A 10,932-nucleotide genomic window follows, 5' to 3' on the forward strand; every position below is an offset into this window, starting at 1 on the left:
CATTTTATAGTTTTGTGTAATATGGATGGAATTTGAGCGCGGAACGCTTTTTAATTTAGAGGCCGGAGTGGCCGCTCTGTTCCGCTCCCATACCGCTCACACCACGAGTCTGAGGCATGCCCACTAATAAAACCAAGACCGTTAAATTTGAAAGATATTGTCCATATAGCCTAAGTTCGTTGATGGGGATGGAGTTAGCTAAATAATTTAGAAAGCATAAGCGTAGGCACGGATGGGTCTGGACGGGCCTAGGCCCGTCCGATTAGACGCGCAAGTCAACACTGTGCTGAGAGCAGGTGGCTGTTTACTCGGCCGCTTCTCCGGTCAAATTCGCGTCAGGTCAATTTAGCGTCCCAAAGAACTAAAAGCAACAGCAATATAATTCACTCAGAACATTTATTTTAAAAGACTGCAACACTGATAGTGCAACAACAAACAAGCTTGGCAACGTTAAATAAAGGGGTCAGTCGGGATTAATTGCCAAAAGAACGAAAAAAGACATCACGCAGTCGGCTAAATATTTTAAACTTGCGCCAAACGGATGAACCCAGCATCGGTGCGTTGCATTAATTAAAACACAAATTGAAGCAACAACTTGATCATTGGACAACCCTACAACTAAACCTTTCCATAGGCCTGCAACGTTTGACATAAAAAGTGGAATATGAACACATTTCATCACACCTGACAATTAAACGGAGCTGTGGCTGTTCGCGATTTGACTGATTCTTGAGAACAAGGAGCGAGATATTTGCACCGCTCAGCTCCGCTCACTAGCTCTGATTCGGAGGCATATCACATATGTAAAGATTATAAAATCTGATTATTTTTCGATTCATGACACGTTTCTTCTTATTTTTTAATGCGTTCTGCGGAGAAGGGAGATTGGCGTTGGTCACTGTTTTTTTTTTTTTTGACGACGTAGTTAAGGCGGCAGACTGGTTTTGCTAAGGCGGCCGCCTTGACTGCAAAGTGCTGCGGGAAACCCTGCCAATCATATTGTAGCTTCAGAATCTAGTCTGACCCGATCTGATCACATTACGATCGCAAAGCGTCTCCTGTACTTCTGCACTCTGTTATGACTGTTGTATGAGTCCCTATTTTTCATCTAGATCAAGTATTTAGATTGCAATGGTGTTTTAATGTTTGCTGCATACATATCTACTTGTCTATCTGTGTCTATGTGCTTACGTGTATGTATGCACCTTGTCTAACGTGTGTGTGTGTGTGTTTGGTTGCCATAGGAACACCATCTCCAGCGGGCTATCTCGGCTCAGCAGGTGTATGGGGAGAAGAGGGACAGCATGGTGATCCCCGTGCCCGAGGCGGAGAGCAACATCCCCTACTACGAGTCGCTCTACCCTGGGGACTTCAAGATGCCAAAGCAGCTCATCCACATCCAGCGTGAGTACTGCCTGTGTGTGTGTGAGAGTGTTTGCCTTGTGTGCCCCTGGAGTTTGAGGTCCTAGAGAGATTGGAATTATAGCTGCAATATTAGGTGCCATCCTGTGTGCATGTGCGTGTGCGCGTGCGCGTGTGCGTGTGTGCGCTTGGGTGCCCCTGGAATTTGAGGTCTCAGATGACGAGATGGGTGATGAGCAGGTTTTTAGGTGTCTGTGCTATTTGTAGAGGCAGCTTTGTTGGCTCCTAAATGTGGAATGTGGTTAGGATGGTTAATTAATCGTTGCATAAACATGCATTTGTTGGGGTGTGTTTGTTTGTAAGGTCAAGTGTGTGTGAAAGCCAAAGGTATGTTTACAAGGGCTGTGATATGATGAGATGCCGCTGTCCAAGACCATTTATGTGTGCTCCTACGCACACACTCCGGCTGTCGTGTGTGTGTGTGTGTGTGTGTGTGTCGCTGTCACCCAGGGGAGCTGAGCTGATGTACTCTGTCTGCTCCAGTTGCAGAGAGCCTGTCAGACAGTGGAACAGAGAGAGTGGGGCGGGGGGGTTAACCCTTAAAGGTGTGGGTTTTTGAACATTCTAACATAACATTCCATTCCGCAACAATTCAAGGTTTTAAAATTCTATGAATTCTCTACGAATTCTACAAATTCAATGAACCCAGATATTCTTTAGAACGTTCATTTTCCAACATTCCCGTCTCTACTGGTGTAACGGTACACCTTCAGGAGTCCTCAGAGGGATAGAAATCTCTCTTCAAGAGATGCTTTGGAAAAAAGTTGATTTCATAAGCCACGTGTGTGTGTGTGTGTGTGTGTGTGTGTGCACGTGCGCCAATGCGTAAGATGGGCTATCTCATTCAGATCATGTCCTTACTGATGGGATACAGCTGTATGTAGGCAAGTAATTTGATTCTTGACTTGATTTTGGTTTAGCCTATCTGATCTGGTGCATAATTTGAAGAGAGAAGATGATGAGCCAATAGGTCTTTGTCCAGCACCTCTGTGTCTCTTCCGTGTCGCTGCTGAGACACTGCTAATCCCTTCAGTAAAAACCCACATGCATTCACTTAGTAGCAAAGACCAGCAGACTGCACAGGATGAAACCTGCATGCATTCACTGGATGGTGAATTAGAGGCTAGAGGCTAAGGAGCTGGGCTAGCATGCAGTACCCTAAAAAGTTGTGGGTTTCAATTCCCGGCTTCCACCGCTGTGCCCTTGATCAAGACACTTAACCCAAGATGCTCTGGGGCCAATGGGCCTTGTTGTGTAATTCACATAAGTTCCTTTGGATAAATGTGTCTGCTAAATGAATAAATGTAAATGTAAGTTATCAGTCAGCTTTGGCCCTCCAGCGGTAGTTCAGCTTAGGCCTGTCTGGGGTTGTTCACTTGGACATTACAGGGGACCAGGCTAGCTTCTCCCAGCTAATATCAGAGATGATGGTCGTTGTCACGTGTTTAGTTTTTCGGTTAGTGAGTGACTGAAAGATAGTAACGTGCATATGCCTGGGTATGGATTGATTCTGCCCATATGCAAACAGTGTTGGCCTAAGAAGTGTGTAATTGTAAGCTTGTGTGTGTGTGGGTGCTAGTGCATGTCCCTGCACGTGTGTGTGTGTGTGTGACACTTTGTGTAACCAACTGCATGTGTGTGTGTGGCCCAGCCTTCAGCTTGGATGCGGAGCAGCCGGACTACGACCTGGACTCGGAGGACGAGGCGTGCATGCTGCAGCTGCAGAAGCAGATGGAGATCGGAGCCATGCAGTTTGAGGAGATGATTGAGCGGCTGGAGAAGGGCAGTGGCCAACAGGTGGGTGCAGATCCGCTCCTTGTAAGTGTGCGCTTACACACGTTTGCAATATGGAGGTGCAAATGTGAGCACAAGAGGGGCATACAACGAAACAAGGTCACTGGCCTACATGGTTAACTTCAGAAGTAACCGCTTATCTCCTTATCTCTCAGCATAGTGTTCCCTTCGAGAACAGCGGTTATGCCCAATGTTACCCGGGTTAGCCAGGTGTCTACTTAGTATAGTCTAGATTTGCTGTGTGTGTGTTTGTACACATATGGAGGTGCATACATGGGCACCAGAGAGGTAAATTATGAAGCCATAGCTGATGAGTTTGCCTACTCAGACATTAGATTGGCCTCAGCTCCCCTTCTCAGCATATGTGGGCTCGGCTGGCTCTGATTTAAACATATTTTGTGGTGGTGGTAGCGTAGTGGCTAAGTAGCAGGGCTAGCATGCAGTAGCCTGAGAAGTTAAGACACTTAAGCCCCGAGATCCTCCAGGAACAACCCCCTGTATTATAACTAACACATGCAAGTCGGCTTGGATGAAAGCATCTGCTAAATTAATGAAATGTAAATGTAAATTTTCTCTCCCTTCCCCCCGTAGCTGGTGACTCTGCAGGAGGCCAAGTTGCTGCTGAAGGAGGACGACGTGCTCATCCAGGAGGTGTACGAGTACTGGAGCCGCAAGCGGCGTAGCTGCTCCAGTGGCTCGCTCATCCCCACCGTCAAGCAGGAGAAGCGGGATGGCTCCAGCACCAACGACCCCTACGTGGCCTTCCGCCGTCGCACGGAGAAGATGCAGACGCGCAAGGTGAGCCATACATACATATATATATATATATATACACACACACACACACACACACACACACATACATACATACACACTCACCTCATAACTGTGTTAATAGTGGAAAACATTAGAGGGGTTGTAGGGGTTTCGTATGTCACACACACACACTTTTTATAATTTTTTCTTTAACACAAATATATTTTGTCCTAGTTTGATTTTCATGACCATAAGAACAGGTACACTGTTGCCTCATAACTTGTGTGTTAATATCGGAAAATGTTAGAGGGGTTGGTACATTTCGTATGTCTGCAACCGCCAATTTACGCGTCGTACTTTTCAGTGCCACATCAGTGGTCTGTGGTTCCTAACCCTCGGGGTAAATGGATAAATAGAACCTGAACTAACCTGGTAACTCTGTGTGTAGAACCGTAAGAACGACGAGGCGTCGTACGAGAAGATGCTGAAGCTGAGGAGAGACTTGAGTCGTGCCGTGTCCATCCTGGAGATGATCAAGAGACGCGAACGCAGCAAGAGGGAGCTGCTCAGCCTCACACTGGAGATAGTCGAGAAGAGGTACACACCACACACACACACCACACACACACACACATTTCCATATAAGCTCAACTTGTGGACATTATATATACATATACCCAAATTGATAATGTAGATAGCTTTTCTTTTTTTCTACGTAGTTGCTAGTATCCTGCCATTCTTGGCCAGGTCTGTTGCTTAAAGAGATGCTTATCTTGAGACGAGCCTGTTCTAGTAAAGATTATGATATTTAGGAGACTACACCACCCACTCTCCTCTCTGCCAGTAAGCTGAATGTTGACCTCTGTGTCGTCTCTTGTGTGGTGCAGGAACGGTACGCCCGACTTTGGTGCGGACGTGATGGCGGAGGCTCTGGCCCAGCGGGCTCTGGTGAAGCCCGTCTACAGCCTGCCCCTGCTGCCCATCCCCTCCAGCGGCCAGCTACGCCACCACGACCACCTGGAGCTTAAGGACTACCGCAGCAAGGTACACCCTTCAGACACGCACACGCACACACTCTTGGACATTGAGATGCATAGACACACACATATGTGCGTGTGTGTCTTATATAACACCTGCATGTTCGACCCTCACATTGTATTGGCATGTAAAGGCGGTCCATAGGGGACTTCAGTGAAGATCAAAGCAAATTGAATTCCTCAGATCTTTGTCTTTGTTCTAATGATTCTCCTCTCTCTTTCTCTATCTCTCTCTCTATCTCTCTCTCTCTCTCTCTCTCTCTCTCTCTCTCTCTCTCTCTCTCTGTACGTCTCTCTCTCCCTCCCTCCTTCTCTCTGTCTCTCTTTCTCACTGTCGTCCCATCTTTGTCTCGTCTTCCCTCTTTCTTCCCATCGCCCCCTCTCTTTTGTGTGCTCCTGTCACTTCTTTCCTTTCTCTCTCTCTCTCTCTCTCTCTCTCTCTCTCTCCCCCCCTCCCTCCCAGCCGGAGAAGACGGAGGTGGTCCGCACTAAGAGGAAATATGAGAAGAAGCAGAAGCCTCCAGCCCTCTCCGCCTCCCAGCACAGCGGCCCCGCCATCTTCAACCCCAAAGACCTCAACCAGTACGACTTCCCCAGCTCCGACGACGAGCCCTACACTCAGGTACACCACACACACACACACACACACACACACACACACACACACACACACACAGAGAGAGAGAGGGGGACAGCCAGACGATGCATTTTAAATAACTTTCTCAGACACGGTTGAGGTTTCTGAAGTGTGATTCTGATCGACTGTGTGTGTTGAGGTGTCTGAAATGTGATACTGACCGACTGTGTGTGTTGAGCTTTCTAAAGTGTTATACTGACTGTGTGTGTGTTTTCTAGATCCACTCAGGTTCGTCAGAGGCAGAGGAGGAGAACGATCCAGACGGAGTGTATGCCTTCAGGAGGAAGGCTGGCTGCGTATATCATGCTGTGAGTCAAGCAGACACAGAAATTAACACACACACTCTCACACTGTCAATGCTCTTGTCAGGTTTTTTTTTATTTTTTTTTTATTTTATTTTTTTCAAATTTGTTGATTAACACCTATGTTTCCACACACCCAGTCACTTCCTGCAGATTACTCTTATTTTCACACATTTTCACCCCTCCTCTGCTGACGGTGTGTGTGTGTGTGTTAGGCGCGGTCGGAGAGTGGGAGCTGGCCCTGGACTGTGCCAGAGGAGGGCGGCTCGGGCGACCCACGTTTCCGCTACTCCCTCACCTCCCTCAACAAGCCCCTGCACTGCCTGGGCCTGGCACGCCGACGCCTCGGACGAGGGGGCAGGTCAGTGTGCACGCGCACACACACACACACACGTACACACACACACCAGACACACACCGCACACACCACACACACACACACCACACACACACACACCACACACACACACACGCACATACACACCACAGATACTCCTCTGTACAGGCGAATGTGTGCATATATATGCAGGTCATGTATCACAAATGAATGCCTACACTCACATACACTAATATTTGCGTTTAAACCGGATATCCTTTATCTAAACACAACGTATGGTGTGCATCTGGTGTACATATAAACTCATTAATACTGAGACACTACCTACACAGTGTTTATTGAACTGGCAGTTAGAGTGTGTGTGTGTGTGTGTGTGTGTGTGCTGTCTCACTCGTGCCCTCTGTGTGTGTTTAGGATTCTGTTGGATCGGGCTTCCTCGGATCTGGACAGCGTGTTCCACAGACTGGACTCCATGTCGGAACCGGACCTCTCCCCCTTGCACTCCGCCAGTACCTCAGATGCACCCACACACACGGACATGGACACACACCCCGCGGACCGGCGGGGAGACCCCGCTGCCGCCGATACACACACAAACACAGACACACACACCACCACCACCACCACCTCGTCATCGTCATCGTCGTCGCCGCAGTCGCGCTCGCTGGCCCACGAGCTGCGGCAGGTGCTGCTGAACATCAGGACGAGCCGCTGGAGGCACTTCCGCCCGCGGACGCACACCGCCAGCCAATCGGCCGCCACAGCAGCCCGCCGGCCGCTACGCGGGATTGGCCGAGCAGGAGCCGGCGCTGCCCAGGGCCGCATCACACCGTTAATCAGTGAGTTTCGAACACACACACAAGCACTACAGGAGTGTGTGAGGGCAGGGTGGGGATGGGTGGCTTGGAGTGTCTGTGTGTGCATGCGCACACACACACACACACACACACACACACACACACACACACACTACAGATGCATGTGTCTTGCTGTATGTTTTGGGTCTGTGAGGTTGAGTGACTGTGCTGTGAGTGTTTGTTTGTTTTTGAAGATGGTGGCTTCACTATTTGTGTGTTTTCTGCCCACACTTTCAGTAAGGATGAAAATGGCTAGTGTGTGTGTGTCTGCCTGCTCATTTTGGTTGGTCATAATTGTAAAGTCTTGCCAACCATGAAATTGTGTGAAACTCCCGGCACTCTTATTTCGGTTGTGCGAGTATGCTAGACGTCGCTATTCTATCTGTTGCTTGAAGTTTACACTCTGAATAACCATACTGTGTGTGTGTGTGTGTGTGTGTGTGTGTGTGTGTGTGTGTGCAGTGGTTACAGCAGAGCAGTTCCAGCAGCATCAGGAGCATCTGGCCCTCATGCAGAAAGAGCAGCTGGAGCAGCAAGCCAACCAGACGGTGACCCCCACACAGGTAAGCGTGTGTGTATGTCTCTGTGTGTGTGTGTGTGTGTGTGTGTGTGTGTTTCCTGTGTCTCCTATTACAAATGATGGGTCTTCTGTTTTCAGTCAGTGTGTTGTCTGGCAATGAGTTTATAGTCTCTGTGGATTTCAGTGCTGTGTGTGAGAAGGTCTTGTAGGTGCATTGCAATGGTGTGTGTGTTAGTTATATTGGCAGATTGTTCAGATGCTGGACCCTGCCAGTGTAGCTGGCGTTGAATGTAGTCTCTGTGGATTTCAGTGCTATGACGTGCGTGTGTGTGTAACATTGTGTGTGTTGGCAGATTGTTCAGATGCTGGACTCTGCTGGTGCCCAGTTTGCGGCTTCGGCTCTGATGACTGCCGACCAGCTGCTCACCCTCAAGGTCAAAGAGGAGGGCAGTGGAGGGGGAGGGGTCAACGGAGTCCTGCAGCCCTCAGGTGAGGAATCAATGCACACTTGCGCGCACACACACACACACACACACACACACGGGATACACAAATGCATAATCATAGAGGGACATGCACACTGAAAGGGAGAGAGAGACACACACACAGGATAGGAGGGACTCCTACATACAGTCATACATACAGGTCCACAACACCATGCAAATGTGCAGCACACAGTGCTGTCCTTTAGTAGAGATGCGTGCGTTCCCTCAGATAGCCCATCTTCAGTAATGGTTGAGGTTTCTTTGTAGTGCAGTCCTTCAGTAGAGAGATGTGTACATTCATGATGTGTGTGTGTGTGTGTGTGTGTGTGTCTCTCCTGACCTCTCTGTAGGTGTGTACAAGGGCTTACTCCTCCCCACCAACGCCTCCAGCCCGTCGACCACAACGGTCTCCTCGTCGATGACCCCTTCCTCCGCCTCCTCGACCCCCAACAGCAACTCTGCCCACGCCCCCAACGCCCACCTGGCTCTGGGTAACCACGGCAACCCCACAAACTCTGCGCCTCCCCTGCTGATTGGCAACAACCTGCGGCTGAGCATGCCGGCACCGCCCATCTCGGGACTGAGCGCGCGACACCTACCCAGGAGCCTCGGCGTCAGCCCCGCCACCCTCAAGCTCAACAACAACTGTCAGATCCCCAAGGTGGCCACGACAACCAGCAACATGGACCTGGTGCCCAGGTGAGGAACGAACGAATGAACGAACACACACACACACCTTTTATGCTCTTGTACTCTTGTACTCTGTACACGTTTTTGCCATCGTAGTAGCCTAGCCTTTGTTAATTAGCCACGATCAAATAAGCATTTGAACTCTTCCCGTAGGGAATATATTGTAGGTCCAGACAGTTGGTTTTCCTATAGGCTGTCTACAGCTGGACAAGGCAGCAGCCATATTTGCATCTGCTTCCATTTACATACCAGTGCAGATGTGTCTAGATGTTGCGTAGATGGACATTGTGTAAAAGTTTCCCCTCTCTCTCTCTCTGTGTGTGTGTGTGTGTGTTTGTGTGTGTGTAGGGAGAACCACGAGCAGGAGAAGTCTCTGAACAGCTTGTCGGAGACCACAGTGGCCATGGAGGTGACGTAGTGAGTCCAGTAAGGGGAGGGGCCTAGCCGCCTCTCCGCCTGTCCATCAACGGGTGCTGTGCACCAATCACCAACCGGGGATGCAAAGGGACAGCCCACGGCGGGTCTCCACGGCAACGGCCGCGGACTGGACAGCAACAACTCATCTCTTCGCCGTTTTTTTTTTTTTTTTAATTTGTGTTTGGATCACCAAACCTACCCCCCCCCCCCCCCCCCCCCCCTCTTATCTTCTGTTTCTTTTTTTATACAAACTTCACGCCTTTGCAGACCTTACGATAAGAGCATCCACTGTACAGGAACTGTGTCCGGACTCCCTGTATATAAGTTACTTGAATACAGAACTGTTCATTTGTGATGTTTTGCACTTGGGAATCAACATTTAAAAAGAAAAAATGAAAAAGAAAAAAAAGGCAAAACCAGATGGAGGGGGTGTGTGGGGGCGGGGGGGCCCGGGGGCAGGGCAGGGCAGGGGTGTTGAGAGAGGGGGGTGTTGGAGAGTGAGCTAGAAGCCACCGGCATGGTGCCAACCCTGCTGTTTTATTTATTGTGCGTGTTTACAGTTTTATTTTTTATTTTGATTTGTTTTTTGTAACTTTTTTTTGTATTCTCTGTTAAGCCCTCACTCCCGTGTGTGTGTGTGTGTGTGTGTGTGTGTGTGTTTGGTGCGTGCGTGTGTGTGTGCGCCTGATGTACGTACGTGTGTATCTGAGGGGGAGGTTTCCATCTCCTGCACTTTGCTCATCTCAGCACTGCTGTCACCAAACCCTTCTCTCCTCCACTCCCTCTTCCTCTTCCTCAGCTGCTCGACATTCAGACCACCACACACACTCGTCTCCCCCTCTCTGTCTGTAAACAAGAGGCTATTTTTCTACTGGTTCTGTTTGTTCATGTAATGTTTGGATGTTTTGTGCTAAAGCAACACACTTCTCCCCCACCCCTCCACTTTGGTTGGGAGTATGTGTGAGTGTAGGTGGGTTGGGTGGAGGTGGGGGAATCCTCACAGATCCTGCAGTCATCATTCCAGTCTCACGGCTCCCTTATTCCTACACACACACACACACACACACACACACACACACGTGCGCGCACACACACGCGCGCCGACGTAATCACACTTGCCACCACCCCTAAACAAAGGGCACATACATACACACCCACACACCACACTCCTCTATTGAAACACCTTACCTCCCCCCACACAGAGAGAGAGAGACACACTCACACACTGCCCCCCACCCCACCCCCACACAGAGAGACACACACACTCACACACTGCCCCTCACCCCACCCCCACACGTTCACACAGGCTCCCAGGCGCGGGAGCGGCATCTGGTCTCTTCTGTGAAGAGGTAGGCAGTTGGCACGGCTGCCCAGGCGTAGCCTCAGTGCCGCTGCCTCGAGAGGCGCCCGCTGGCCAACCCCCCCCCCCCCCCCCCCGCCCCCGCCCCCTCCCCCGACAGACGAGAGAGTTTATCAAGAGTCTGCAGAGGAAATTTAAAAAAAAAAAAGAAGAAAAAATAAAGAACTGAATGAAATGAAATAAATAAAAAATGTGAGTACTCACGTGAATCAGACAATAAAGCCCAGGTCCATATATGTGAAACACTACAGTGTCTGTGGGTCATTTGTATAAGGCATGCTGAACTGTGTGTGTGTGTGTGTGTGTGTGTGTGTGTGT

At 49.5% G+C, this 10,932-nt stretch overlaps 1 protein-coding gene across 6 annotated transcripts in view; it reads left to right on the plus strand.

The window, feature by feature from the left end:
* The window catches only part of epc1a (enhancer of polycomb 1a), a 35,175-nt gene extending 24,503 nt beyond the window's left edge, over nt 1-10,672 (plus strand). For all 6 annotated transcript variants that reach the window (XM_076290256.1, XM_076290259.1, XM_076290257.1 and 3 more), the window contains 13 exons: nt 1,245-1,404; nt 3,074-3,219; nt 3,808-4,014; nt 4,421-4,569; nt 4,860-5,016; nt 5,473-5,631; nt 5,865-5,954; nt 6,164-6,309; nt 6,700-7,124; nt 7,605-7,705; nt 8,016-8,151; nt 8,498-8,846; nt 9,186-10,672. In XM_076290256.1, the coding sequence (XP_076146371.1) occupies nt 1,305-1,404; nt 3,074-3,219; nt 3,808-4,014; nt 4,421-4,569; nt 4,860-5,016; nt 5,473-5,631; nt 5,865-5,954; nt 6,164-6,309; nt 6,700-7,124; nt 7,605-7,705; nt 8,016-8,151; nt 8,498-8,846; nt 9,186-9,255 (2,235 nt within the window). In that variant the 5' untranslated portion in view covers nt 1,245-1,304 and the 3' untranslated portion in view covers nt 9,256-10,672. The remainder of the gene's footprint in view (nt 1-1,244; nt 1,405-3,073; nt 3,220-3,807; nt 4,015-4,420; nt 4,570-4,859; nt 5,017-5,472; nt 5,632-5,864; nt 5,955-6,163; nt 6,310-6,699; nt 7,125-7,604; nt 7,706-8,015; nt 8,152-8,497; nt 8,847-9,185) is intronic.
* The last annotated feature ends 260 nt before the right edge of the window (nt 10,673-10,932 follow it).

The sequence above is a fragment of the Alosa pseudoharengus genome, unplaced genomic scaffold (genome assembly GCF_046254945.1).
Source record: "Alosa pseudoharengus isolate Yale_2024_CS ecotype anadromous, Long Island Sound unplaced genomic scaffold, YU_APseudo_1.1 YU_APseudo_1.1_scf_18, whole genome shotgun sequence".
Taxonomy (NCBI): Eukaryota; Metazoa; Chordata; class Actinopteri; order Clupeiformes; family Clupeidae; genus Alosa; species Alosa pseudoharengus.